Source organism: Cucurbitaria berberidis, assembly GCF_010015615.1.
Source record: "Cucurbitaria berberidis CBS 394.84 unplaced genomic scaffold K460scaffold_1, whole genome shotgun sequence".
Classification (NCBI taxonomy): Eukaryota; Fungi; Ascomycota; class Dothideomycetes; order Pleosporales; family Cucurbitariaceae; genus Cucurbitaria; species Cucurbitaria berberidis.
The window spans coordinates 415,364-441,714 of record NW_024468935.1 but is presented as its reverse complement, the minus strand read 5'-3'; the positions used below and the strand labels follow the sequence as shown (position 1 = coordinate 441,714).

The following is a 26,351-nucleotide window of genomic DNA, read 5'->3' as shown; positions in this document are numbered from 1 at the left end:
TGTCGCTAGTGTACGAGTGATACGTTGCAAAGTGTACGACTTCTTCAAGGTTGTGATTGCGGGTTCGTTGCAGATGATGTCACTGGATTAAGGCGGGAAAAGGTAGGTGAATTTCGTCCTCCAACGAAGCTGAGGTGTTTATAAACGCCATGGCTGCTTGTCGATAAGGCATCCATAACAGGCGGGGTCTGGAGGTGGTGTGGTGTGTCGTAAGATTTCATGGCGTGACATGTTTGGTGGTTGCGATCGAACCACCAGAAGAAGATCAACAGAAGGTCGGTGCGCCAAGGCGCTCGATCCCCAATCGCGTGGACAGAGATGTCATCCATCGTCCTTCATCCAGCATAATGCGATGCTGTCGTCGTTGAGCTGACCTCGGGAGCTCCTTTGCCTCGATGGTGCGCTACACTACTTTCGTTCGGTTGCCCTCGAGTATGGCTTTACCGATCCGAGTGTTTTGAGTTATCTCAGCCTTCTATCCAATGTCGAGACGAAGGCATGCTTCCAAGTCAGCATCACTTCCTCAATCGCATGAATGTACCAGATTGAAAGCAACATGTACCCCTTGCTGTAGACTAACAAGTGGCTATCCACACTACCCGGACCACCGTTTGTTGAACAGTTTATTAGTTGAAAGAGATATTGTTCACAACATCTGCATGCCTGGACGACAAGACGCCTCTATCCGTTACAGGCTGCGTTGTCAGTACGACGATACCTTCGGTGCGGGGTGCGCGTTCGGAACGTTCGACTGATTTCAGCATTATGGTACTTGCCATTATTACCATAGGAATGGCAGGATGCCCGTCCCAGATCCAAGGCCGCGCACGCTTTGTTGACAAAGTGCACCATGCTCATGTAACTTATATATCTATGCAGTTGAGACACGGCCTGACGACATTGTTTGAAGCGCCGATCGAAGCCGTAGTGCACTACTAGCGTAGGTGGTCGGGCGGAGCTCAATGACTGTTACCCGTTGCCTCACACCTACGCAATATACCCACGCCAGTATAGGATTTGAGTAGCCAACTGCGAACATCTTGTTATCTTCCTCGCAGCCCATTAGCAACCTCTCGGCAGTGTAACGAAGCCACGATGACAATCAAGAACGTCGCCCTCGTGGGCGGTACCGGAACGCTAGGTGCACCGGTCCTCAAGGCCCTCAAAGCGTCTGAGTTCAACATATTCGTACTCAACCGCCAAACATCCAAATCAGTATATCCGAAAACGACCGTCATCACTGTTCCAGATGACCTGGATGTTGATGCCGTGGCGCAAGCCCTCCGGGAAAACCACATCGACGCTCTTATCATTACGATTGCTGGAAGCCATGTCGAATCACAGAAGAAGCTCATCGACGCTGCTTTCAAAGGCGGCGTGAAGCGAGTTATGCCTGCGGAGTTTGGAAGCTGCGACTCCGCAGACCAGAAGACGAATGAGATTCTCCCGTTGATGAAGGGCAAGAAAGTCGTGCGAGATTACTTGGTGTCGCTAGAGGATAAAGAGCGCGAGATTGGAGAGGGCAAGCTGACATGGACAAGCTTGATAACCGGGCACTTCTTCGACTACGGTCTGACATGCGGGCTGCTGAAGTTCGATGTGAAGGGCCGCAAAGCGTATATTCTCGATGGCGGGAACATCAAGTTCTCTGGCTCGAACCTCGACTTCATCGGCAAGGCGGTCATCAAGATTCTGGAAAAGCCACAAGAGTCGGCGAACAAGCTGTTGTACATCCACAGCAACTATGTCACGCAGCTTGAAGTGCTTGCCGCGCTGGAGAAGATCACCGGTGACAAGTTCGAGAGGATCGACCAACAGAGTCAAGCGGAGCTGGACGTTGTCAGGCCTAAAATGTTGAATGGCGATAGAGAGGCGATGGAGGAAGTTGTCGCAGTGTGGGGAGTTGTTGCTTCGGATTGGAAGGACAAGGAAGGCTTCGCCAATTCCACACTAGGGCTCTCGGAGGAAGACCTTGAGCAGACGATCAAGAAGGTTTTAGCGGAGCTCTGAGCGATAATTTTATGGATGTCATGCTTACCCACCGCCCCCATACGAGTTCTATGCAAGGACCTTGTCCCGAGATTAGACTGCACATCAGCATAGGGTCATTGTCAGCTACTTCACCGCACTTCATAGATTACTGTACACAAATGAGACGCTTGATCAGTCGAACCTCGAACGCTGGAATTAGCATTCTAAGTGACGTCCATGTCGACTATACTTAACCTCACGCAATCGTACAATGTCAACTCCGAAAGAACCCCAGGATTGACCATTATTATCATTGCTTTATCCCCAAGTCACACTACCCAGCTCGAGATATCGTCAAACTCTTCAGTGTGACTCTCCACATGATTTACCACCCACCAACTTCGAAGCGGACGACATCAAGACAGCCCATCCGTTCAGTATTGCATGTGGTATCTTCTGTCTCCAAACCAGCGCCACAGACGGTGTCCAACAAGAAGGATCAATACCTGCCATGTGTCCAGTGATTTATCCTGCTCGCTAAACCAACCTCGTGTACCCGCACTGCACAAAAAAGCCATGGAAATCATCCAGTAGGATATCATCTGTGCCATTCCCGCGCGATCCAATGCAATCAAGATCCAGTTCATGGCCAGCATTTCGTACCCGTTTCCTTCACGCCTAGTCAGAGAGCTCAATCTGCTGCGTTTGCTCAAACAGTGCCACCCTCTCGCCTCGCTTAGACGCGCCCTCTGCATCCTTGTCCTTCACCTCGTAGCCGGCTTCGACGCGCTTCTTCCAGACGTTGAGATCATCTTCCTTTGCGTTGTAAGGCAGCACCAGTTCGTTCTGATTGTAGTGTCTTGTTGTATGGTCGCGCGTGCCACTTCTCTGTGTTGAGATGCCGAAGAAGTCCTGCACGTCTCGCTTGAAGGCGGGATCGGTGAAAAAGATTGGGTCTACGCCATTGTTGAGCGCGGAGGGCTTCGCATTCACGGCCTGTCTAGAGCCCATGAAAGCGATGTTGGACATCCTAGGTTGCGAGGATGATGTTGCCGAGGAGGGCATAGGCGGCCTTGTGGAACGGTTGAAGTCGAGGGGGAGTTTGGAGCGGTAATCGGCGGTATGCTGAGCAGGTTGTATCTCGGAGGGTAGTAAAGGGAGTGGCACAAGAGGAGCTGGAAGTGGTGGAGGTGGCATGCTGTTGGTCGAAGGAGCTAGAACAACTCAATATTGTGCCGTCGTATGTGAATAATAAGATGTTTTACCTTCACTCCGTACCTTCACCCCCATCTCAGCGAGCAAGAACAGCACACCTTGGTGGCTGAACGCCACGTCCTCTCTACCTTCCACCAACTGTTCGACCTGCTCGAACCAGGCAGAAACATCCTGCCCACGAGCTGTAGCCCTTATGGCCCCATCTAGGAATTCTAGATAGAATTCCCAGTCGGGGCCGAGCTTGCTTCGAATATCATGGAGGAGGGCATCGAAGTTGGTAAGCTTCGTGCCCTTTGCCTTTGAGGCGAGTTTCTTGATCTGGCGGCGCTGCATTGTGATCTATGTAAAGTGGTTATGAAGAAGTATGAGAAAATAATGTGGCTTGAGGCACAAGAGAAGAGCTAAAGAAAGTACGCTGATTTGATCATAGGGCTGCTCAGGCAGACGAGTTATCAACAATAGTTCAATATCACTATTGAGACAATGGTTGTAATGGGAGGGCAATCACCTTCACTACAATGACAAACAATAGCGCGGACAATAGTAGGAGTATAGACAAACTGCTAGTCAGTAAATTCACATGGCAAGGTAGCCTTGAGGCCCTCAGCTACATTCCGATACTCCTTGGGAAGCGTCATGAGGAGCCGAAGGACTCTAGGCTGCCTTAAAAGAAGGCAAAGTGAATGTACAGCGCACCTTGAGCTCATTCAGCCCTTACTAACACCTTATCTCTTAGCAAAGGGATCATGATCCGGATCCGTCCACCGTCCACCGTACATACTCTGTGCTATCTGCCAGCTCTTGTGCGATCTTCTCCCTATAGTTCATCGATACAAAGGCATACATAGCATTGATTCCAGGACGACTCCTAGAGCCCGTAACAATGTTTCTATCGACTATCCATCTTGCTGAGCCAACCCACCGCCTCGTTTATCTCAAACTAGCCTTCGAACGTCCGATCAACAACCATACTTTGCGAAACATCGATTTAAGGATACGGGGACATCATATTACCGACTCTTTAATGCAATATCTGCATATTATCGCATGTTTTGGCGAACATGGTCAGCTTCGCGAGGAAATGATATAGCATAGAGAGCGAATGGAAGACATCGAGTGGGCGAAAGATGTCGAGCGCTTGGAAGCCGAAGAACAATAGGGAATAATCTCAGCACATCGTTATGAACACAGTATCAAGCAGTACTTTACCCACAGGCTCGCCGTTCTCAGGAGAACTCTCCGTGTCCCTCCAGTAGCCTGGCTACATTGCTGATAAGAACAGTGTCGAACCGCGAACCGAACACGGTAGAAAATCAAGCTCCCCGTCCTTGAGATTTCAGTCTCCCATCCCGTAGATCGTGTTTATTGTTCTTCCTTCGAAGTGACATCTAGTATTCATAGTAGTTGGAAAGAGCGAATTGACAGTGCCACGTGTAAGAACTAGATTAACCAAGTCACTAGCGTAGTCGCAGTACTAGAACATACAAGAAAGGGGTTCTTTTGCTCAAATTCTTGAGTCCAACTATATCCGTCTCAAAGCTGTTCCACTCTCTCAACACCCCTCTCCTTGTTCAACACAACCTTGAGCATTCTTCCCCTGTCCTCAAAAAGTCCCTCCCGCAGTCTATCCAGATACAACTCGTAACTCGGCATATAACCATCTACAAAGGCCCTGATTTTTTCATCCGACATGCCCGACCCTTTAGTCTCAATCATCTTGTGTTCTTGTTGCAGCCGCCAAGTATACACATTCCGTAGGTCATCTGTATCAATGTGTACAAAAAGGTCGAAATGTTGCGGTCCCATAAACGCATCGCAGTACCGTTTTAGGTTATCATTGACTTCTAGAAGATGTGCAAGCTGATGTTGTGCAGGTGTATTGATGGGTAATTTTCCGGCAATTGCAAGGGTATGTTTTTCTGCGACCAATGCTTCGGGCAATGGTTGAAAACCGACGCACCAGCCTTCGAACACTACAACATCGGGCTTTCTAGTTAACCGTGGCCATTCAGATTCTAGAGCTCGGTCTCCTTCTCCATTGAATTTGCTCTTATCGAAGCTCGGGATCTTTAGTTCACCTTCTCCTCTGTACTCTTTCAGGTCGGTAAAGAACTTGCCCGCTAGCTGCTCATCGTGCGTTCCTGGCTGTCCACGTGTTCGGTAAAGCTTGTTATCAGGGTTTTTGTCTCTCTGTGCTATCAGATCGCTGTGTGTCTTGTATAAGTCGTCCAAGGATATGGTTATTGAGTGAAGTTGATGTTCCGACGCGAGAATGCTAACGATCATTGACGCCCATGTAGATTTTCCAGAGCCTTGAAGTCCGGTAATCCCGAGTATGATAGGATCTGATGACTCTTTTTGGCGCTTTCTGATCCGAGGGAGAAGTATGTCGAGCACTCGACGTATGTTTGACTCTAGAGTAGTCATGGTTTGTGTAGCTTGTCGCTGAAGTGTTCCTTGAAAGGTCCCAATTTGGCCTATTTGAGACTGGATTTGACTCGATGATTATAATGTCAATAGCTATAGCGAGATATATAGTAAAGGACGTTCTGCGGACATCGCGCGAAGAAGTGGATGACTTGGATCGCAACTCGGGCCGATGACAACCCCGCACCTACTTTCAGCCGCCTATTGACCACGCCACATCCCTACTATCCTTCCCTTGCACCGCCACGAGAACACTAAAAGTCGACGTTTAACGTTTCTCAAGGAAGGACTACCAGAAACTTTCAAGATTCACTAGGACTGCATGTATTGAAAAGTAAATGTTAGCAGATGTTGCAGAGGTGTGGTGGGTATGCGGGGCGAGTGGATGTGTACAAGTGGACCACGGGGACGAAGCAGCCGAAAACTGACATAAGTGCCGATCGCATACTAGGGCTTATCAGAAACACAATTCTGACTATACCAACGCGTCTTCGGTATGTCTGGTTCAGATGTTGGAAGAAGCAAGCGATTATATGAACGAAACTCATACGCTACGTGATTAGACAAACCATTGGGGTGCATACGATTTAAGCCAACCCACGTGCCCTCAGCTAGCGTGCGGCTGAGACTTGCGGTTTATTGCGTATATTTCTCTCCTACATGCCTAATGATTGTCGAGCAACTACATTATGGGTACTAATGCTGGTATTGCGGTAAAAGAATTCGGCTTCACGTTGTTATCGAATCCGGCGGAGCCTCAAGCTGAGTGAGTAACCTGTGGTAATCGACCCGTTGGCGCCTAGCGGTCTGCTCATCACTATCAGTGTCTTCTTCATCCATGGCCTTCAAGGCCACCCTCGAGGGACGTGGACATACCCTCCAAACGTCTCGCGAACCGATCAGTCACAAAGCCGCCGTCGCGGATTCAGAGAGCGACTCAGTCAGGCGCTTAGAAGCCGTCCCGAACAAGTCGATCGAGTCTCAAAGCATCAGGTCTTCTGGCCGCAGGACCTGCTCTGTGAAAGCTATTCAAATCTACGGATATTTACGTATGGCTACGACTCGCATGTAACACATTGGTTTAAAGGACCAGCGATGCAATTAGACATACTTTCTCATGGGGAGAGCCTGATCTCTGGTCTAGCAGCGCGACGAGCAGAGGATGCGGGGCGTCCCCTTCTCTTCGTCGTCCATAGTCTTGGTGGATTGGTTCTCAAGGATGTTTGTAAAGGACGAGTCCTGACTGGAGCCATCGCTAAAATCGATCCAGGTACTGCGTCGTGCGCGAGGTTCCACTGATCCTAGATTCAAGGCCATTTATTCAGCAACAAAGGGGGTCATTTTCTTCGGTACCCCCCACCGCGGAGGCAATTACATCAACATTGGTCTCACTGCACAGAAGATCGTGGCTTGCAGCGGCCTTGATGCTTCTGATAAGGTTCTTCGAGACCTGAAGTTCGACTCAAGTATAGCTAAGATGTTGAGTGAGGAGTTCACACAATTCCTTGATGAAAGAAGACCAATAGTGTATACGTTTCAAGAAGCAAGTGGGATATCTGGTTTTGGACCATTATCTGGAAAGGTCTGTGCGGTGGCATTCTCCATGCAGTCGTTGCTAATGCTCCATAGGTCGTTGATGACATATCATCATCGCTCGAGTACTCACTCCAGTTCAAGGATCATATCTACGCTAATCATATGGATATGTGCCGGTTCTCCGGACCCGAGGATGTTGGCTACGAGAAAGTCAATGCTGCATTTGCGCACGTATTGTCTGGTGGTATACAAGCAACATCGCAAGGTAGATATATCCCAACTGTTCATTAAGGCTTTGACTTATGCTCTCCATTGCTCAAGCAGTACAGAACTAGGACTGACTTATCGATTCACTAGCGAGAGGTGTCTATCAAAGTACGCAGACAGCAATCTGACCCATTGCCACGAGAACTGACACTATTCTTCGGGAGTAGGAGTATTAGAAAGCCTCTTCCTACCCGACCATGAAGAAAGATTAAACCAGGTCGAAAAGGCACACAAAGGTACTTTTGAATGGCTCTATCAAGACACCGTATCATTCGTCCAATGGCTTCAGCGGGGCAACGGCATATTCTGGATCAGTGGCAAACCTGCATCAGGGAAGTCTACATTGTTGAAGTTCGCCGTTTCGGACACAAGGACGTACGAGAGTTTACATCGGAACAATTCCGCAAATCGTTGGATCACTGGCGACTATTTCTTCACAAATCGTGGCAAACAAGAACAAAGATGCGTAGAAGGTTTGCTGCAACGGATCCTCTTCCAACTGCTGAGCCAATCAAAAGAACTCTTGCCGTTTATTGAGCGAATATTCTCCGAGCACGCTCAGCACCATGGATGGCTATTAATATATCTCGAAGATGCCTTGAAGCTCATTGTTCAGCAACGCAAGGTCCCTATCAACATATGTCTTTTCATCGATGCACTGGACGAACAGAGCGAAGGATACTATGAGAATCATGCCACTCTCCTCAATTATCTCCGCCTTCTCACCGAAAGAGCCGATGGCCGAGTTGTAAGGCTGCTCTTATGCCTAACCAGTAGGCCGGAAACTATTTTCGTTGATTGCCTTCGAGGTTATCCAGGATTTCGGATACACGAACATACGCAGACCGATATCCACATGTTCGTGAATAATCGACTGACAGAGTACTTACATTCACGGCCGGACCTAGTGGCGAATTCTAACAATACGACATATTTCCAGACTCTGTGTGAACGCATTTGTCGAAGGGCTGAGGGCGTATTCCTTTGGGTCAAACTTATTGTCGTTGACATCATTGAAGGTCTCAGGGATGGTGATGCGCCAAGTTCGCTGCAAAAAAAGCTGGACACACTGCCAGGAGACGGCGACCTTCATCAACTATATACTGGAATACTCCTAAGACTGACACCAAACTATCTCCACGAGGCCTTTCTTATGCTATGGGTTGCTTACGCCGCGAACGAGCCAATGCCTCTTGTCGAGTTCTTTCAAGCGAAGGGGCTAATGACCTTGGGCGAAACGAACTATGACTGGACTACTCCTCCAGTCCCACAAATGGAGCTTCAACTACTGAGCCGTTGTCGAGGTTTTCTTGAGATCCAGTACTCATTCTCTAGAGATGAACAAGGCCGAGAGTACTCTGGTCCTGTTGTCCAATTCTTGCATCAGTCTGTCAAGGACTTCCTTCGCGACTACGATAGCTTCGACAAGATTCGGCAAAGGCTCAAAGTCAGGTTTCCTACTTCCAAGGCATTGGACGAAAACGGCCATGCGTATCTCCTCCGATTTCGCGTATCTCAACACTTTCGCAGATATGGACATGTTCCCCACAAAATCACTGCACTGAAAAGCTTTGATCTCAGAAAATTTGATGTTCTTTATCATGCATACATGGCTGAGATGACCCTCGAACGGCCAATTTACGAGCCATTGGATGCACTTGCCCAATTTGCGGACAGCTACAATCTTACACCATGCTATTTACGGCACAAAGGCTGGAATTGCCCGGACTCGTGGCAGCCCACATTTCTTGTTCTCTGCGTTCAAGCCGGTCTTTGCAGATATGTCCAATATGCACTTGGAAACGGTGGGAGCCTCCACTGTTTCTCTGGACGACCCCTTCTACATTATGCAGTTTTTCCGATGCCAGAGAGTCTAGGCCAAGCAAGGACAGATCCGTTCCTGGCGACTTCAAAGATGATTAGGCTTCTCGTTGATAATGGCGCTGGTGTTGGTCAAGAATTTGAGTCGCTCACTGCCCTGGGTTTTGCCTTCAAAGCATTCTACGATCGGAGAGCCTGCCTTGGAGGAAGCCAGCATCTGATCATCGAGACTCTTCTTCGTGCTGGCGGAAGTCCTGAGATACGACTTGAAGAACAATTGCCTGCGCAAGGACGAGATACTGCTACAATCAGAGCTGTCAGTCCTCTCCAAGTGGCGGTTCACAAAGATGATCAGGGCACAGTGGAGTTACTGCTTAAGTATGGCGCTGAGATTAACTCCTTGGACGAGAAGGATTGGGTCAATCTGAGAAAGGGATATCTATATGGAGACGTATGCCCCTTCACAAACAGTTATAAGCAAGAAGAGTGGCTTCGAGAAAGAGAGCGTGCAATTATTGAGGGGAGAAATAAAAAGCCTATGCTACGCTTGATCGAGAGACATATGAACAGGCCTAGTTGGAACATGAGTCAGAGGAAACAACCCAACAAATCTATCGCACTGCCTCCCATGGTACCACAGCTAACTGTCGAACCTGTATTCGGAACGCAAATTCCTGATCATATGCAGAAGTGGAGGCCAGCCCCGGTAGTCCATGAGATAGACACGCATGCCTCGTACGGGAGTGTCCGGAGGCTCAATCCTAGTCCTAACCCATACGCCCCGGTTCGAAGCTTACCGAAGCTATACTACAACACGTCTGTTCCTCTTGTAACCGCCGGCCCACAAGATCCCAACTGGACGACACCTAGCCCTCCCCCTGCTGGGTCTCACAATTATGGTCAAGCATATAGGACTGATATTCCGCAATATCGTCCTCCTCCCCTCCACCCGCAGATCGTACCAAGAAATTTGCCAGATCGCTCAGCTCTGAATATTGACCGAAGACACCAACGCAATGTGACCCAACCTACAGTTCCACCCTATGTTTTCCCTAACAGTATATCGGCAGACTGGAGTCAGTACAAGCATCAACATCACCTGCCGTTACGGCTCCCTTCGGCCGCTCCAAACCCTCCGTATCCTCTTTGACGACAACTTCGCATCGGTTTATAAGGTGAAACGCGAGTTGCGAGACGATATAGCTCCTGATGCGATCTCACCTGAAAAATGGCCCAAGGCTGATGGACGGGCTGTGCTGGGTGGTCAGGGTTTTACATAGGCTATTCATTGGGAGGACACCAGGCTGCGCACACGCTGTAATTTCTCCCTATATCGCTATGTTCTCTCCATTAGATCACCAAGCTACGGGTGGTTTCTTAGCTGCGTTCCCAAACCAAAAGAGAAGAGAAGAGAAGAGAAGAGAAGAGAAGAGAAGAGAAGAGGAAGATGTAGACGCAACGCATAAGAGCGAGGAAAGTTTATGCCAAAACCATCGACAGGGTGCGCATCTATTTGTGCACCTCGAACCATTGCAAGGTTTGCGTATCCCGAATTACGGAACTCAGATCAACCCGTACCGGTATGCAAGCAACGTTGTTGGAAAGCAGACAAACGGTACGTTACCATCAAGGGTGAGAAAGATCACTGCCCCTCCCGGCGAATTATTGCTAGAAGAAAGGAACGGGGGGCTGCGACGTTCAGATGACACAAGGAAAAAACACATGTCATGACCTGTGTATGGTTGGCTGGTGTCTAGTCTCCAACCATGGTGATGTGGGATTGGAATCAATGTGTATTTGTGTGTGTCTTAAACTAAACGAGTGTCTTTAAGATTCTATATATGCATATACGCCTTTCCCATCCAAGACTGGATCCGAAATCCGAGTACACAGAACAGAAATCAGAACAAGCCAATCTCTCAACTGTCATGCTTAATAATTTACTTGGAGCGCATGGACTTTGGTGAAATGAGATCGATATCAGTAGAACCCTGATACCATAGTCTCCGTCTTCAGTATGATCCTTTTCCTTCACATCAAATTGCCTTACACAAGCTGCTTCGCAAGGTTCGTCGCGAAGGTCGCACAGTTGTACGACACATGGTTGTAGGTTTTTCCTTTGATCTCAGTCTCGGCTATACACCACATTCATTAGCGCTCTGGACATCATTGTGCTATGCTTCAGCCGGGAAGAGATTGCTTACCCATAGTAGCAATGGACTTGAGGGTCTTCCTCCCATCTTTTACCTGCCCCTTGTACTCGTATGATTCATGGCCACCTTTCACCTCTATGTAGTCGCCATCGTATTCGCTCACCGGGGCACCGTCGCCATTTGGCTTCGTTTGCCAGCTCTTATCGTTGAACTGAAGCCCGTACTCGAAGTAGCCCTTGCTGTTGCCGACGACGACGTCCTTGTGGCGACCGCCCGTGTCCTTGATTAGCTGGTTGAGGCCCTCGTGTTTCGCACCGCTGCGGTCGTCGTAGGTAATCGGGCGCTCATCCGTGCGAATCCATACGTGCAGCTTGGTGGCGTCCTTGCCACTGGGCACTGGGGGAGCTGCTCGCTTGGAAAGGTCGAAGTCTTGTATTTCCGCAACAAAGTCGCGGGGGTGGGAGCGAGCTTCAAGGGCTGGGCCAGCATCGAACGCCTCAGCTGAGACGTAGGAGAGGAGGCTCGCCAGGAGGAGTAGAGGAGTCTGAAACTTCATTTTGGAAGAGGTTCGACTTGGGATGCGAAATTGGTATGCTTAGAAAAAGAACTGGAGACAGGATATAATGATGTATGATACTGTGTTGATGCGGATGGTACAGAGAATAGAAGCAAGAGGTTACCCTTTTTATAATCGTTAGATGGACCCCAGAACAGCCCTCTTTCTCCCTTTAGGAAACTGATAAATCCCCGAGAATTAATAGTTTTAAGGATTATCATCCTAGATGTTTGAAGTAATACAGGAATATCATAAACGCATCAAGTAAAGTTTATTAAGCCCCATCTGATGTGAGATTAGAAAAGAATGGATAGAATACCATATTCGAATACGGATCTGACGTGAGATTGTACGTAATTTTTGGAAGATCATCTTCGGAGTCCGATCACATGTGGAGTCCTGAGGATCTGCCGTTTCAGCCTCATTACCGTGGAACGTCATATCACCACGTGACGGGTAGCCCCACTTATCGAGGGACTGTATTTAGGCAGCGTTAACAGCAAGAATTCACGTAAACGCAAGCATACCCCTACGTCAGAACATCAACATCACAATTATGGAGGTTGAGCCAGACTGCGTTATAAGCTCCGATAGCTTTGAGAAGTATGGACTTAACGAACGCTGTAGGGTTTCCAGAGAAAGAGTCCAGGACTTCCTGGAGAGAGGTCTCATGAGCCAAGGTGAGGTGTACACTAATGAATTCATGCGACCTCATTCTAACTCAGTCTAGATGGCGTTTACCAGAGATACACAGAGGAGTTGTCTGAGAAACTCACTAGCGTCAGACGGTCTGATCAGCCTGGCGTGATAGAAGATATTAGACAGTCGTTCCAACGACTACGTGACCCAAATACAGGATGCAAGTTATTGCAGCCCGTGATTGGATGCTCCGAACCAAAGGCTGACATGGATGCAGATCTTTCCGAGGTGATGTTCAATCGCCTGATTACAGAGAGACTCTCGGGATTGGAAGTTGACGAATCGCTGAACGGCCCTGCGTTGCTTTTCAACATCTGCAGCTCGCATGCATTCTACCCGTTCCCGAAGTCATACGGTGGCTCAGGACAGCTTCAGATTGATGAAGATGGTTTCGTGCGCGCAGTTTGTCTGCTGACTCTGAGTCCTGCCCCACGATACGGCCCCAGGTTCTCGGGGGCCAGGCACAGATATTATTCGGGAAATTGGGGGCCGCATAGTGGTAGTTACATTGCGCTCCGCGGTAAGGACGCTGGGGACTTCCGCAGACGGCTATTTCGGAGCCTTGCTGTTCCCGACAGCACTAGCACGGGCCATGACACAACAATACCGGTTCCTCGATTCATGTGGTACGAATCCAATGAAGGACGCGACTCTGAAGATGAAACAGGCCAGCAGGTAGTCGTTGCAGAGGACGAGAGCGAATTGTCGATAGACATTGTGGACGTCCTATCAGAATGTCCCATCGAGGCGGATAGGCTGACGGCGAATCCATTCCGCGAGAGCTACCGTATAGCCCTACCGTCGCTGCCAAAACATACTGACGACATATCTGTGCTTTTCATCCCTACGGTAAAGCTTGTGGCTCTGGTAAAGTTGGCCCAGCAAGTACAGCGCGAAAGCAGAACAGATCTGGTAGCCACGATTGAGGGGCTAGGCAATGACGGAAAGGTCGGCTGGGAGGCGTTCGAATCTGCGATGTCGGAACATTCGGTGAGTTATTCCAGACTGAAATCTCAGAAGTTACTAGCTGGCTAACATGTATGGACAGGAATTTATTGCAGACTTTGTTTCGAGTATTTTTGGTACCTTCACCATCACCTGAGAGACGGGACTGCTGCTCATGATTACATGCGCACTTGTCCATGATTACCTAGTGTACAAAGCATGATTACTTATAGAGAAAGGGAGATACTCAATACTATAAGTCGTACAAGTGGCTTGTTGAGCAACTGTAGAACGCAAGGCTAGTGAAGTAGACAGATAGTTTAGTGCTTAGTCCAATTAAGCATGACAGAATGCTTCTAGCCGTCTTAGCTTCTCTTAGCGTTAGGTCTATAGCTATAATAGGCTGCACCTCACAGCCAGCTAGCCTCTAAGTTATAATACGCTATATTAAATACTTACTAAGACAATTTGAGGCTTAGCTCTAATATCTAGGCAGCTGTCTTGCGCATCTGCAAAATGGAGCTTCCGCCTCCGGCATGGACCTGATGCTTCCTTCTTTCCTTGTCACCACGACAACCTTTTGATATGATAGATTTAGCCACACGTCGCAAAGTCTGCGAAGACACCATCTCGCGTTCTGTCAATATTGCCGCATCAACCCCCGGCGGTTCGCTTGCTAGCAGTTTCATCCCTTCGCAACTACCTCCATTGAACAAGCAACATACTGGATACCCAAATCTAAGCCTAAAGCCAATAGAAGTTCACAACGCCGACTCTTTTGACCTTGCGCGGAATCTCAAACCCAGCACAGGCAAAGTAGGTGTGTTGAACCTAGCGAGCGACCAGGAGCCTGGAGGCGGCTGGCGCTATACACTCTCGGCGACTCAAGAGGAAGCATTGTGCTACTCCTCGACGCTGTATGCGACTCTCAAACCGGAATGGTATCCATGGCCAAACACCGGCCCTGGGTCTTGTGCAGGGATTATTTCCCCCAATGTTGTCGTGTTCAAGGACACGCTGAACAACAATGTTGTCGAGTTGCCGGAGGAACAACGCCATGTACTAGCTGTCATCACGGTCGCAGCTCCGCGATTTCCTAAGATCGCCGAGGACGGAGAGTGCTTCGCCGATAAGGCTGAGTTGACGAACTTGAAAGAGAAGATCCTGCTCACGCTGCGTGTGGCTGTAACCAATGGTGTCACAAGCTTGGTACTGGGCGCGATGGGATGCGGGGCGTATGGCTGCCCGCCGAGAGCTGTAGCGAGAGAGATGAGAGATGCAATTGCAATGGAGGAGTTCACAGGCTGGTTCGAGAGGGTGGTTTTTGCGGTCTACGCCGCCGGTCCGTCTGGTCAGCGAAACCTAAATGTCTTCCAAGAGGTGTTCGAGTGCGTACAAGAACCCACTAAAATTGGTATCGCAGACGCGGCAAGAACATGAACACTCTATTGTAATAAGATGATTATGATCGACTGAAAGAATTCGCTTTAATTGATCCGACATATGTAAAACATGTGCATGTTGCCTACGCTATACTGACTTCTAACGCATATAACGATTGTTAGAGACTTTTGGAGACCATTTGCTTCAGAGCCTCCAATATAACTATAACCGCGGCGAACTTGATTATAATAAAGGCGCGAATCTCCCGTAACGCACAATGCGCGAGCTCGTCAGTTCAATTCGCACATTCTGAATCATGTGCACTGTGCAAAATTTCCGTTGTCTTGGTGGTAGACGGTAAAGCAGTACACGAACTCTGTACCAGAGCTCTTACGAGCGAAAATGACCTGTGACACAATGAGTCGAAGAAAAGGACAACAGTATAGATATATTTACCCGATCAGGCCCTGGCTGAGACCCGTTACTGAATCCAACTTTACCACGCAGGATCGTGATGGTCGGGTTATAGTCATTTGGTAAGGGGATGTTCTGGTAGTTGCCGTAGTAATAAGGGTAATTAACTCCTATCTTGAGTGAGCAGCTGTGTTGGCCTAGCGGTAAACAAGACAGTACAAGGGGTATCTTGGTACATACTATTGGAACTTGTAGCAGGATTGGGAAGGAGGTAGCAAGAGCCGGTACAACTAATGTAGGCGTCTTTGATATTACTTTTGGAATATGTTACTGCCCTAGCGTTGTTCACCGCGGGGCAAGATACTGTAACTATCTCTGCCCGGGAAATAAGAGCTACATCGATAGTTGGGTTATGAGGCAAAGGGGTTGCAGCCGACAGAGTGGCGACCGAGGGAGAGAGAGCGGCAATGAAACCTCTGCATGCGATAGCATACTACCGGGCCGTAAATGATATTCGCATTCGTTAAGCCAGACGCTATGTGGTAAAGCTGCATTAAGAGGTAGCTTATGGGGGGGACATTTGGGCCAACTCAAATTTAGCCACCTCATGTAGCCATTGGCGAAATATTTGGCTACGGCAATTGCCTGAATATATCGGCATCTCGTCCTCCTGGTGCTATAGAGACCAGCGAGCAGCAATCGCTTAGTGTAAGCAAGTTAGAGATAAACAGCAGTAGCTATTGATGTTACCAACACGGATGCGGAGGGCGACGGTTTTCCTCGTTGGAGAACTACAGGCATTGTATTCGAGCGCGCTTGAATGGAACAAGATGTCTGTTCTGCGCTGCCGTCTTCACACGCAAAAGCAATAAGGATACCCACGTGCGTAAAGGGAGATGCAAAGGCTTAAACAGGTGTCTATCTGAGCAGATTAAGAAGGAACCTACAGTACTACCAATATGGAGCAAGTGTCGGCCGTGGGTAATGCAGCTAGTCGAGGGTTATAACTTTACAGAGCTGCTTCTCTGGACAAGCGTCAACGTTTCGAGGAATAATTCATTAACATTCGCGCCAGATTGAACGCATGAGAATCTTCTAAAATATACATTAAAATTGTTGAGCAGGGAACTTTGATGAGTACATCGAAAGAATGTAGATATATGCCTCAACACTGGCCATATTGTAAAAGTTGCACAATATGTATGGGGTAATTGGTACGAGAAATATCGGTTTCCAGTGTGTGAACTTCATGCGACTTAGGTGCACTTGGGGCCGGGCCCCCTCTCAGCTTTCGATCGCGATATAGCATCAATGCCCTGTCCGTTCCAGGGTCATCACACACTATGAGATAGTTCTCTGAGACGCTAATCCTCCATATTACCTACTCTGTACAGATATCCCTACTGTCTAATGGGTTCAGCCCTTTCGTCTGTTATCCAAGTTGCTTATGCCTTCCTTGGCTGTCCTTTCGGAAGCTGTCCTTCCTTAACCTCAGTTATCTGCGTAAGCCCGGCATGCCCTTCAACATTACTACTCTCCGTTGTTGGAATGCTCTGTCCTTCATGCATGTCCTTCGAACGTCATCGTGCTTCTTATCTCTCAAGATCGCAGAAGTGGGTAGCCGATCGGACTGAGGTGCTTCGGCTGTGGCTAATGGTGCAAGAGAAACCATCGACATGACATACTATACAGTCCTAGCAAAATGTATTTAATCCCACGCCTTTGCAGTCAATCTGAAGGTAGATTTCAATATTCCAACCTTCACAAGACATCATGAAGACATCCAGTGTCCTGGCAGCTTTCGTCGCCTTACTTCCTCTCATCACTGCCCTGACAACTAGATCTAGTATTTCTGAGAACGGAGCAAGTGCTGCGATTCAACTGTTATCAGTGCCTTCCGGACTAACCCTGGCTCTCAATAGGTAAACACCTTTGAACGCCAAGCCTCATGCACCGAATATGTCTGTATATAAGACACTGATTGCTACGGATGGCGTCGCGGGAACTGCAATTTGGCTACTGGCTATTTTACCTGTCCACTAGAGTCTGAGGGTGGACCTTGCTAGGTTGATGCTGCATGTCGAGACAAGGTACATATCAGCTACAGCACGCTTCTTGCTACTACAATCAAGCTAACTGCTAACCAGAAAGAAGACTCGGTGATCGTAATGCAGCATGCCGGCGGTCTAAAGTATGTCACGAGTGGGCAGTCTCAAGCAGCAGGTACCAGCAATGAATGATACAGGATCTATTGGCTTGTTATTATCGCTCTTAGAAGCTGACCTGTAGTCCATCTATCTTATTAGATAGCTTAATAGTATCATAATTTCCTAAATTTCGTTAGGCATGCTATATTGTGCAATATAGAGCCCGCAACTTAAAGATAGAAACCGCATAGCTTATACCTCTTTGTATAAATGCTATCAATGCTAATTCCCTTGTACAGATATCAAGGCGTCCTAAGTTTCTCTGCAATACATTTATAACAAAGTAAATAGATTTAAAGCATCTTAGCGCTGCAAAACAGGCTTGTCTAAGATAACTCCCAAAGTGCGTATTCGACTTGCTTAAAACCACCACGCTTCCGACCTACGAAACCGTAACCGTAATGTAATAAGGATGGGCTACATATGCAACTAATTGAGCACATGCATTTAATTTCTTCAAGGCCGTAGGAGACGTTTAGAGGTTACGGCCTCTGAATTTGACGTTGACGTTTTCTAACACAAGATGCGATATGAGAGGCTACTCCAGGATCAACTACTTCTTCAGCAATGTGTTTCGGGTCTATATTTTACGCACCACATCAGTGATTTCTACCGTTTGCTAGTTGCATGCACAATATATCTCTTTCATTTTTGTGATGGACATCTTTTTTTATAATATACTCCACTATGCTGAGCAGATGGCAAGGTGATGCACGCTGAGTTGGACTCAAGGCACAGTGTCTTATCCTGTTCCATTGCGCAAGTTCAGTTTATACCACATGCGAACTAGTTCTTTTGGTCCCGCGATCCCTAATCTATATAACATGTACACGTACCTCCACCGACCATGCTCTCACCAGCATATACCCCAACACAACTATAAAAAGCCCTTTGAAAGTTCAGTATACGTATCACACATTAGCATGAAAGTGGACTCGCCATCTATCCACCGACACTGTAGGCTAAAGAACAGACTGAGTAGTAGCCAGAACCCCCCGCCGGTAGCGATATAGACCTTGGGCCGTTGTCTCCTCTCTTCAATGATGGACAAGAGTTGTGGTCTGGGACTCATTGGTGTTGGAGTGGAGATGCGGAAGCGGGAGGTGGAGATACGCGGTAAAGACTCTAGGGCAGAAGAGCAAGGCTGAGTAACATGAAAGGAGAAAAGTATAAGCTGGTAGCGGGTGATAAATTAAGCCTTCTGGCCTCTTAAGGCGAACTTATATTCGATTTGGCAACTTGTAGAATCTGGATTATCCCTTCACACGGCTATACTGCTGTGAGACTCATATTAGAATGGCTCGGGCTTGTTACACACATGAGTACACAGGGAGAAGGGCTGGCAGGCAACAACGCCGCATTTTCAAATGCTGCTTCAGTGACAAGGACAGCAACGACATGGATGCCAGTCTAATCTCGGGGATTAAGCTGGGTGGTGTGGTTATACAACAGCTAGACCCTTCGCTTGTGGCGTTGCAACCGGGGTCTTAGCTAGTGGGGGCGGGCTCCCTTTTGCCGGATGGTCACTCAACGGCACCGATACGCTACTGAGACTCCGATAGGTCATCTCCATTGTGTTACATTGTCAGCAATCTTACTTGACTCAGCCCGGATGCACGTCAGCATTAATACACGCACCTCCATGGAATGAAGTAGATTCGAAGAAAGTTCCCGAAGGCTGCAACTAGCCCATGCTTTGAAGTTCAATATTATCTCGTTTCCTTGCACAAGGTTACCTATTTTCGGAAAGTCTGCCTCATGAGGGACTTAGTTTTGATCAACATCCTCAGCTACAATGGGTACGGCCTTATCTGAGCCTGTAAGAATTACATTCCATCGCTTCCCTTCCAGTTCACCTTCTCGCAGCGTGATTTCGACCTCCAAATCGGCATCTGGTGGTGGTACTGTGGCCTGCATGCCAGCTTTGTGTGTTGTGGGGCGCACCCATACACCACCCTTGGGTTTGACATTGAATCGTAGCACCATCAAGGCGACAAACGCAATGATCTCAGTGCTCGCAAAATGACGACCGGGACAGAGCGTAGAGCCTCCGCCGAAACCGCGAAATCCAACAGGGTTCAGACGCTTGCCGTTAGTACGAACGAAGCGCTTGTGGTTGAACTCGTTGACGCTCTCGCCGTATACAGAGTTTGCGGTGTGCTGAACAGGACCCGGGATCATCAAGGTCCCACCCTTTTTGAGAAGATATTTACCATCGAGAAGATGATCTTCTTGGACTATCCTGACGGAGGTGCCCGTGCCGTGGATACGCAAGACTTCTTGCAACGTGGAAAGGAGCATAGGACATGAAAGTTTGACCTCAGTTATGTCGATAGTTACCGTGTCGTCCTGAATCTTACATACGCGGTATAGCTCATTCCTGCATTCCTCTAGAGCTGCGGCATCCGAGATGATATGCCAGAGAGTCCAGAATGCAGATGGAATGGTGTTGGTGAGGATTGCGACGGCACCTCCCAGCTCAAACCTTGCGATATCTTCGGTGGAGACATTGTAGTCAACACTGTGCTGGAATCTTGCGCGAACCAGTGCTGAGCCTTTTTTGTGACCGCCGGCGTCAAAGTACGCTATGAATGCCTTTACAATCTTTTCGCGGGCTTGAATGCTTTCTTTGGCTAGGATGGAAGGGAGCAGCTGGAGTAGGAGGATTACGATACCAGGTTCGAACTTTCTAGATTCGATTGTAAGCACTTGAAGCCGCCGCCCGAGCCGAGCCCGAGACTTACCCAAACGCATCTAGAATCTCGGAATCTCGAAACGGGTTCTGAGGGCCATAGACAGCCTCAGTCGTCGCCCAGGAAATATGCTCTCGTACCCAACCGTACAGGTTCAAGGTCTGGGACTGACTGGAGGCCGTGTTTTCGAGGAATTCAGCAACCTTCTGGACCGAAAGCCTGTTCATGGCGTCGAGCTTGGGCCCTGGAGTTACAGCGGGATGGATGGCCTTATCGAATTCGATGGCGTAGGCATGCTTTCCTACGCCTTCACGCTCCTGATTTAGGATCTCCTTACCCGCCATCGTCGCTCCCATTACGTTGATTGCAGCTTTTGCTTCAATAGGCGCGAAATCAAGGACGCGCGGCTGACGTTGGATGGCAGTGATCAGATTCGTGGAATTGACGACATAGATCCTCGACCCGGGGAGCCTCAAGGTGTAGATGGGAAGGTTGTATTTATCGCTGGCATCGCGGTTAGTAAACAGAGCCAATTTGAGTTCGAATGCGCAGGACTTACCGAAGGTCTGTGTAAAATTTCCCCTTCTTGGCCATGCCGAACAATGGACTGAGAAACGGGATTTCGGTTGCAACAGCTGTAGGCTCCCGGTCGTGGTGAGTGTACGAAAGTAGGATACGTAGAAAAACGTAGGTCGCCGCAAGGCTGCTGAGCCCAATGATAACGCTTGACGCCATGACTTGTGCAGTCGTTTGGGCGGCGATAGAAGACTGAGTTGACAAGTATTCGTGAAATTCACTCACAGGGGCCTGGCAGGTGTTCCTGTTCTCGCAGGTACCGTGGATTGTGGAGGAGGCTGGCAACCACGCCGCTGTGAGCGCGCCAAGGCTGCGCTAAGAAGACGTGAATGCTCCTTGGCAGGTGCCTTGGACCCCTAGTCTAATTCGCACGCTCGGTCACCGTATTGAAGAGTACTGATTGCGCGTCGAAGCGCCTGCAAATCTAATCAAATGACAACGATTTACTTACTGCATGTTATATTGAGAACCGGTTAGTGCTGATTCCGAGGGAGTGGAAACGCGATAGATTGGCCTGCGATCAAAGGGCATGATACGAGCTAGCTGCTGTGAAACCTTCGGGATAACGGTGCTGACTGCAACCCTTACACCAGGATCTGACCAGTCATATTGACCCTGAGATGAACATCTGGGCTCATTATAAGTCCGTGTCTCCAGGACTATGTCTGCTCACTTTTGGACAAGTAAACGCCATCATGGATGCCGCAAATTCCCCGCAAACATATCAGCCTGTTGAAACTGCCCACCATCTAGTGTCTGTCGAAGCATTTCACGTAAGCCAACGAGCATCATGCGAGTACACATGTAGATGCTGACACTGAAAGGCGGTACTATGGACCGGCTTCGTCCTCTGCTTGATTTCCTGCGTAGGGCGAGTCTACATACGATACATGTGCTTCCATAAGCTACTTATCGACGATTGGGCAATGATATTTGCCCTTGCCATGCTGCTCTCGTCAGCCATCCTCGGGCAGGTTTATCTAAAAGACATCTATATGTTAATGGCTGTTTCCAAGGGTGCCATTATGCCCGATGCAAACTTTCCTCACGAAGCCCGGCGCGGTCTTGTCGGCTTTGGAATTGCAGCAATCTTCTCCTACCTAGGGATCTGGGCAATCAAGTTGAACTTTTTACTGTTCTTTAAACGCCTCGGAGCCCAAATTACGCCCTATATCATCTTTTGGTGGGCTGTGCTCATCTTCACTATCGCCTGTGGAGCGGTTAGTATTGGGCTGATGCAGTTCCATTGCCTGTTTGGCCCGATCAATGACATAATGGTGATATGTCCGCAGTACACAACTTTGAAACAGACTTATGACTTTTTCAAAATATCCTGCATTGTCGATGTGGTCTCGGACGCGCTTAGTGAGTCGATCAACTCTTCGCAGTCACTGAGAATAGACACTCACAGACATATAGTCATCTGCTTCCCAGTCGTTATCCTGTGGAAGACTTCCATCAATCGCAAGAAGAAGCTCATGCTCTCCGGCATCTTCAGCCTCGTAGTATTTACCATGGCCATAACCATTGTAAGAGGAAGCATTTTCGGTGGCGTCTATAAGACAATCGACCAAAACAAGAGAATGGATATGAACGTTACATGGATTTGGTTCTGGTTTTTCATTGAATTTGCAGTCTGTAAGTTCAAGGAGTCGTTCAATCACTGCTCCAAGGCTCAATATCTCTAGCTTTCATTATTGCCTCTCTAATCTCGTTCCGAGCTTTGTTCGCACAGAGAGAAAGGAAGGCAGAGGCAAGCCAGCACCGACGACGAGAAGAAGCGTTTCGAAACCAGAAAGAAGCGTCGGATGAATCCTCACAGAGAAACGGGTTCCGACGAAGAGCAAGACAACTCCATGACAGTCTTCTAGAGTCATTCAAGGACTCTGAAACGATTCACGACGATACTTTACCAGTTCCGGAGTCGGGAAGGTTTAGTCCTACATTTCTCACCAATATCAGTGACGACAACTCCGCCAAGGACAGGGCTGATTCTCTGGACACCTTCTCAAACTCAAGAGTCTAGACCCAAATTGTGTGGACAGCTGCTACAAAGAGGTATCGCTGATCATCGCGCACTTTGTTCTGATTCGAGAGACATTCAAGCAATGGGATGGCATGGTAAAGTTGAGGGTGTTATATGCTACGCTAAAATTGCCAAAACGCTTGGGAAGATTGATAGCTCTTTCGTTAGATCTTAGTACACCTGACTTGCAAAACAGCATGATAGAGACATGCGACTCTATTCTACATTCTTCACTATTTAGTCTTAGCAATGAAATGGATTGGGATAACTAGCGAATATTGAATTGCGCATTGTCCGGCTTAGACACCGACAGAGTCATCAAAACAGAACCTTCGTTATTGCCTATCCATTAGAACAAGCCAACAGACGCCTCTACATTCGGGGCTCTTGAAACCTGGTTTATTTTGAAGCTTTAGCGCACAGACCTAGGTCCTACAAGTCCTTCCTGTCAACACTGCCTCGCTCAGCCACCTAGTGTAATGTGATAAAGCATACTCGGAGTCAGGGCACAGCCAGTGACGGTAGTTATGGATTTAGGCAGCTGCGTGTAACTATGAACCGAATGTGTCTTCATGTGTGGTAGTCAGGGAATCTAGAAGGCAGACTCGTTGTATGACGTGAATATGTTCTTCGGACTCCGAAATGAGACTGGTGTCCAGGGGTTGTAGATCCATGGCGCAGTTACAGGTCACAATCGACCGAATGACGGATCTTGTGATAAGAAGGGATCAAAAAGCAGTGCAGATCTCCCGGTTCAGCACTGGGAAAAATGAGGGTGGGGGGCCATAAGTAGGGGCTGAAGCTACCAAGGCGAGGCCCAGCACAGAATGCCACCCATAAATCACTGTCAGAAAAGAGTGTAACCAGTGGATGAGGTCAGAAGTCCATTGAGCCTTACTTCATTACATTTAACCTGAATCGAAACTGCTGTACCGCATCCTTGTGCTACTTCAGCTATGTTTCACTATACAGCACCCGTGAGGCTCATCAAATAGCTTGGTTTAAACTCTGCCTCCCAAGGAATTTGCCTGATAGCATTGCCCCAATGGGATGTGGCTACCACATGATGATGACAGCTTGCGTTTGCCTTGTGCATGCTACATGTAGCTTGATGCTTCAGCTAGGGTATCAATATCGAAGGCAACCTCTATCGCACTAAACAGTGGCACAGGTTGGGATATAGTAATCTCGGCAACCTATCTGGTCAGGAATGAACGTCTTGGATGAAAATCTAAAGGTGCAAGCGAGGAAAAGCGAACGCTGATATCATCTCGAATTAGATGGACAGGCAGGGTCACTCGCTCATAGCTTGACCGCCATGGCTTTGACAGAATGCGCTAAAGAACCACTTGAGCATTAATAACAAGCTGTATATCAGATGCTCATATTAGTAGTTCCACTTCGTCTTGTTGCACATCTTCCACTTCGATTTGTCGCACGTCTTCCAATCCTCTAGATAGCCATATTCGAAACACATACGCAATGAACTCCCTAGACTGGAAAGCACTAGTGACGCTTCCACTCAAAAAGGTAGCTGTGTTGCCGTACGCTCAGGTTGAGGACCTCCCAAAGTTTTCAGTCATCGGGGTGATCATAGCTCTCGCACTCGCCTTCAACTATGGTCTCCAAGTCATTATTTACCATCAACAAAACCTAAGCTTGAAGGAACAACAACTTCCACCCAAATATCCAACTCTTATACCCTGGCTGGGGAGTGCATTACCGTTCCTCCTTGACAATGCCAACTTTCTACGGACTGCTTCGTAGGTATATGGAGCTTTTATAAAATCGCACTGCGAGACTGATAAATCTCTAGTTCGTATGCTGGAGAACTCGCCTCCTCCAGAATCACCGTAGCCGGGAAAGAGCTATACTTATTTCAAGACCGCGACACCGTACGTCGACTCTGGAAGGCGCAGTCACTTTCAAGCCCTATACCCTTCTACGTCCATGTGCTCAAGCATTTCTTCGGCATGCACAATCGCGCTCTTACTACCTATCGAGCCGATAACTCGGGTGCTTCCCCAACGCCGAACAACAATAGCAATGTGCTAGAGAAGAATCGTTTGGACTATCTTACACACGAAGGCTTCAAAAGAGCATTCACTGGACCCGCTCTTGCTCCAACTGCGCGACGCTATATGAAAGATCTTGCACGCAGATGTGAAGATCTCAACGTCTCGGATGACTGGACGGACATGCCTGATTTGGTCCAGTTCTTCCGTACTGTTCACGGTGCGGCTCTACTGCAAGCAGTTTTTGGACCTTCACTATTGAAGATCAATCCGGATTTCATGGACGACGCGTGGAAGTTTGATGATTCAATTCCGTGGCTCGCAAGACTAGTCCCGTCTTTTGTCAACCCGGAGCCTTATCGGACTCGAGAAAGGCTCCGCAATCAACTAAAACGATGGTACAAGTATGCACGCGAGAACTTCTCTGACGATTGCATATATGAAGATGGTGATGGTGATCCGTACTGGGGCTCCGAGCTTATAAGGTATCAACAAAAGAAATATCTTCAGGCTGACAATTTCGATGATGATGCACTTGCATCTGCAGATCTAGCCTTGGTATGGGGGTGAGTGTGCCCTTAGTCGTCAGACCTATCAGCGAGAAACTAAGAAGCCGCAGTACGGTTGGGAACGCGATTCCCACTACGATGCTTTCGGTATACCACGTCTTCAAGGACCCTGCTTTGCTCAAACGCGTACGCGAAGGACTGGAGGCAGACTTTGGTCAGACAACACTACTGGATATAGACCCTGCTGAGTTGATCAAAAGTACGCTGCTTTCCTCTATACAGGCCGAGGTACTTCGATTATATGTTAATGTGTGCGTTATGGTGAGCTCGCCTCACGCCGATGTATCCCTTGGTAGGTGGTGGATGCCCAAGGGGGGAACTGCCTTAGTCAGCTCGGGAATGACGCACATGGACAACAATTACTGGAACACCAGAGACGGGCTTTACCCTGTCCGCTCTTTCTGGGCTGACAGATTTGTGACATACTCTCACGATCAGTCTAGTGGACCCGTGCAACTAGCGGTGAGGGACAAACGCCAGTCTGAGCCACGCGGCAAAGACGGAAAGCCTTCATTCTCTGTGCAAGGCCTGGAGGCATCGTGGATGCCGTATGGAGGTATGTAGAAACATCAAGTGTGCGCAGTTTGATTTCCATGCTAACCTTGAGCAGGCGGAAATGCAATTTGCCCAGGCAGGTTCCTAGCGAAAAGAGTGACACTGTTTACTATTGCCTTGATGACGAGAGAATTTGACATTGAGATACGTCCTCACACCTTGGAGATGGGCTCTTGGAAATTTGGCATGGGCGTAGAGAAACCGAAGAAGCCAATCGCGTTCCGCATTAGGAGGAGGAAATAACGGAAAAGATGAAAATGTTGGTATCACGAAGGAAAGGCGGGGCAGACGGCTGTGCCACGGGAAGTGGGAGTATATAGTGT

The 26,351-nt window shown here is 48.4% G+C and overlaps 10 protein-coding genes across 10 annotated transcripts; 6 read left to right on the top strand and 4 right to left on the bottom strand.

The window, feature by feature from the left end:
• Window positions 1–1,095: 1,095 nt before the first annotated feature.
• K460DRAFT_273354 (NAD(P)-binding protein) lies at window positions 1,096–2,010 on the top strand (the record flags this gene model as incomplete). Its single annotated transcript, XM_040927867.1, has 1 exon — window positions 1,096–2,010. The coding sequence occupies one exon, from the start codon at window positions 1,096–1,098 to the stop codon at window positions 2,008–2,010; it is 915 nt and encodes a 304-aa protein (XP_040792267.1).
• Window positions 2,011–2,649: 639 nt separating this feature from the next.
• On the bottom strand, window positions 2,650–3,519 carry K460DRAFT_349865 (uncharacterized protein; the record flags this gene model as incomplete). Its single annotated transcript, XM_040931452.1, has 2 exons — window positions 2,650–3,185; window positions 3,237–3,519. The coding sequence occupies 2 exons, from the start codon at window positions 3,517–3,519 to the stop codon at window positions 2,650–2,652; spliced, it is 819 nt and encodes a 272-aa protein (XP_040792266.1).
• A 1,010-nt stretch (window positions 3,520–4,529) lies between these two features.
• Window positions 4,530–5,989, bottom strand: K460DRAFT_360553 (D-glycerate 3-kinase-like protein). The gene has a single exon (XM_040932293.1). The coding sequence runs from the start codon at window positions 5,611–5,613 to the stop codon at window positions 4,720–4,722; it is 894 nt and encodes a 297-aa protein (XP_040792265.1). The 5' UTR covers window positions 5,614–5,989; the 3' UTR covers window positions 4,530–4,719.
• A 104-nt stretch (window positions 5,990–6,093) lies between these two features.
• On the top strand, window positions 6,094–10,517 carry K460DRAFT_411532 (uncharacterized protein; the record flags this gene model as incomplete). Its single annotated transcript, XM_040937477.1, has 7 exons — window positions 6,094–6,379; window positions 6,438–6,834; window positions 6,884–7,195; window positions 7,243–7,414; window positions 7,507–7,524; window positions 7,584–10,255; window positions 10,308–10,517. Exons 1-7 carry the CDS (start codon window positions 6,303–6,305, stop codon window positions 10,515–10,517), a joined length of 3,858 nt encoding a protein of 1,285 aa, XP_040792264.1. The 5' UTR covers window positions 6,094–6,302.
• Window positions 10,518–10,975: 458 nt separating this feature from the next.
• Window positions 10,976–12,154, bottom strand: K460DRAFT_411531 (uncharacterized protein). Its single transcript, XM_040937476.1, has 2 exons — window positions 11,442–12,154; window positions 10,976–11,372 (listed from the first exon to the last, which is right to left on the bottom strand). Exons 1-2 carry the CDS (start codon window positions 11,944–11,946, stop codon window positions 11,284–11,286), a joined length of 594 nt encoding a protein of 197 aa, XP_040792263.1. The 5' UTR covers window positions 11,947–12,154; the 3' UTR covers window positions 10,976–11,283.
• A 318-nt stretch (window positions 12,155–12,472) lies between these two features.
• K460DRAFT_360546 (uncharacterized protein) lies at window positions 12,473–13,905 on the top strand. The gene is made up of 4 exons (XM_040932292.1): window positions 12,473–12,626; window positions 12,677–12,805; window positions 12,863–13,635; window positions 13,694–13,905. The coding sequence occupies exons 1-4, from the start codon at window positions 12,503–12,505 to the stop codon at window positions 13,745–13,747; spliced, it is 1,080 nt and encodes a 359-aa protein (XP_040792262.1). The 5' UTR covers window positions 12,473–12,502; the 3' UTR covers window positions 13,748–13,905.
• A 219-nt stretch (window positions 13,906–14,124) lies between these two features.
• K460DRAFT_360545 (uncharacterized protein) lies at window positions 14,125–15,091 on the top strand. Its single transcript, XM_040932291.1, has one exon. It carries the CDS (start codon window positions 14,176–14,178, stop codon window positions 15,028–15,030), a length of 855 nt encoding a protein of 284 aa, XP_040792261.1. The 5' UTR covers window positions 14,125–14,175; the 3' UTR covers window positions 15,031–15,091.
• A 4,144-nt stretch (window positions 15,092–19,235) lies between these two features.
• Window positions 19,236–21,110, bottom strand: K460DRAFT_381645 (cytochrome P450). The gene is made up of 3 exons (XM_040935371.1): window positions 20,847–21,110; window positions 20,339–20,791; window positions 19,236–20,283 (listed from the first exon to the last, which is right to left on the bottom strand). The coding sequence occupies exons 1-3, from the start codon at window positions 21,020–21,022 to the stop codon at window positions 19,362–19,364; spliced, it is 1,551 nt and encodes a 516-aa protein (XP_040792260.1). The 5' UTR covers window positions 21,023–21,110; the 3' UTR covers window positions 19,236–19,361.
• A 448-nt stretch (window positions 21,111–21,558) lies between these two features.
• On the top strand, window positions 21,559–23,170 carry K460DRAFT_390372 (uncharacterized protein; the record flags this gene model as incomplete). Its single annotated transcript, XM_040935777.1, has 4 exons — window positions 21,559–21,636; window positions 21,688–22,228; window positions 22,283–22,501; window positions 22,552–23,170. The coding sequence occupies 4 exons, from the start codon at window positions 21,559–21,561 to the stop codon at window positions 22,887–22,889; spliced, it is 1,176 nt and encodes a 391-aa protein (XP_040792259.1). The 3' UTR covers window positions 22,890–23,170.
• A 1,201-nt stretch (window positions 23,171–24,371) lies between these two features.
• Window positions 24,372–26,271, top strand: K460DRAFT_421924 (cytochrome P450; the record flags this gene model as incomplete). Its single annotated transcript, XM_040938164.1, has 4 exons — window positions 24,372–24,652; window positions 24,706–25,470; window positions 25,524–26,029; window positions 26,084–26,271. 4 exons carry the CDS (start codon window positions 24,372–24,374, stop codon window positions 26,269–26,271), a joined length of 1,740 nt encoding a protein of 579 aa, XP_040792258.1.
• Between the last annotated feature and the right edge of the window lie 80 nt (window positions 26,272–26,351).

Bases quoted from the DNA above. Each gene is read 5' to 3' on its own strand.
- K460DRAFT_360553 (XM_040932293.1), bottom strand. From the start codon at position 5,613: ATGACTACTCTAGAGTCAAACATACGTCGAGTGCTCGACATACTTCTC.
- K460DRAFT_411531 (XM_040937476.1), bottom strand. From the start codon at position 11,946: ATGAAGTTTCAGACTCCTCTACTCCTCCTGGCGAGCCTCCTCTCCTAC. The intron at 11,373-11,441 runs GTAAGCAATCTC...TGTGGTGTATAG, and splicing joins CAAGTCCATTGCTACTATGG to CCGAGACTGAGATCAAAGGA.
- K460DRAFT_360546 (XM_040932292.1), top strand. From the start codon at position 12,503: ATGGAGGTTGAGCCAGACTGCGTTATAAGCTCCGATAGCTTTGAGAAG. The intron at 12,806-12,862 runs GCAAGTTATTGC...ACATGGATGCAG, and splicing joins ACGTGACCCAAATACAGGAT to ATCTTTCCGAGGTGATGTTC. The intron at 13,636-13,693 runs GTGAGTTATTCC...ATGTATGGACAG, and splicing joins CTGCGATGTCGGAACATTCG to GAATTTATTGCAGACTTTGT.
- K460DRAFT_360545 (XM_040932291.1), top strand. From the start codon at position 14,176: ATGATAGATTTAGCCACACGTCGCAAAGTCTGCGAAGACACCATCTCG.
- K460DRAFT_381645 (XM_040935371.1), bottom strand. From the start codon at position 21,022: ATGGCGTCAAGCGTTATCATTGGGCTCAGCAGCCTTGCGGCGACCTAC. The intron at 20,792-20,846 runs GTAAGTCCTGCG...CCGCGATGCCAG, and splicing joins AAATTTTACACAGACCTTCG to CGATAAATACAACCTTCCCA. The intron at 20,284-20,338 runs GTAAGTCTCGGG...AATCGAATCTAG, and splicing joins GAGATTCTAGATGCGTTTGG to AAAGTTCGAACCTGGTATCG.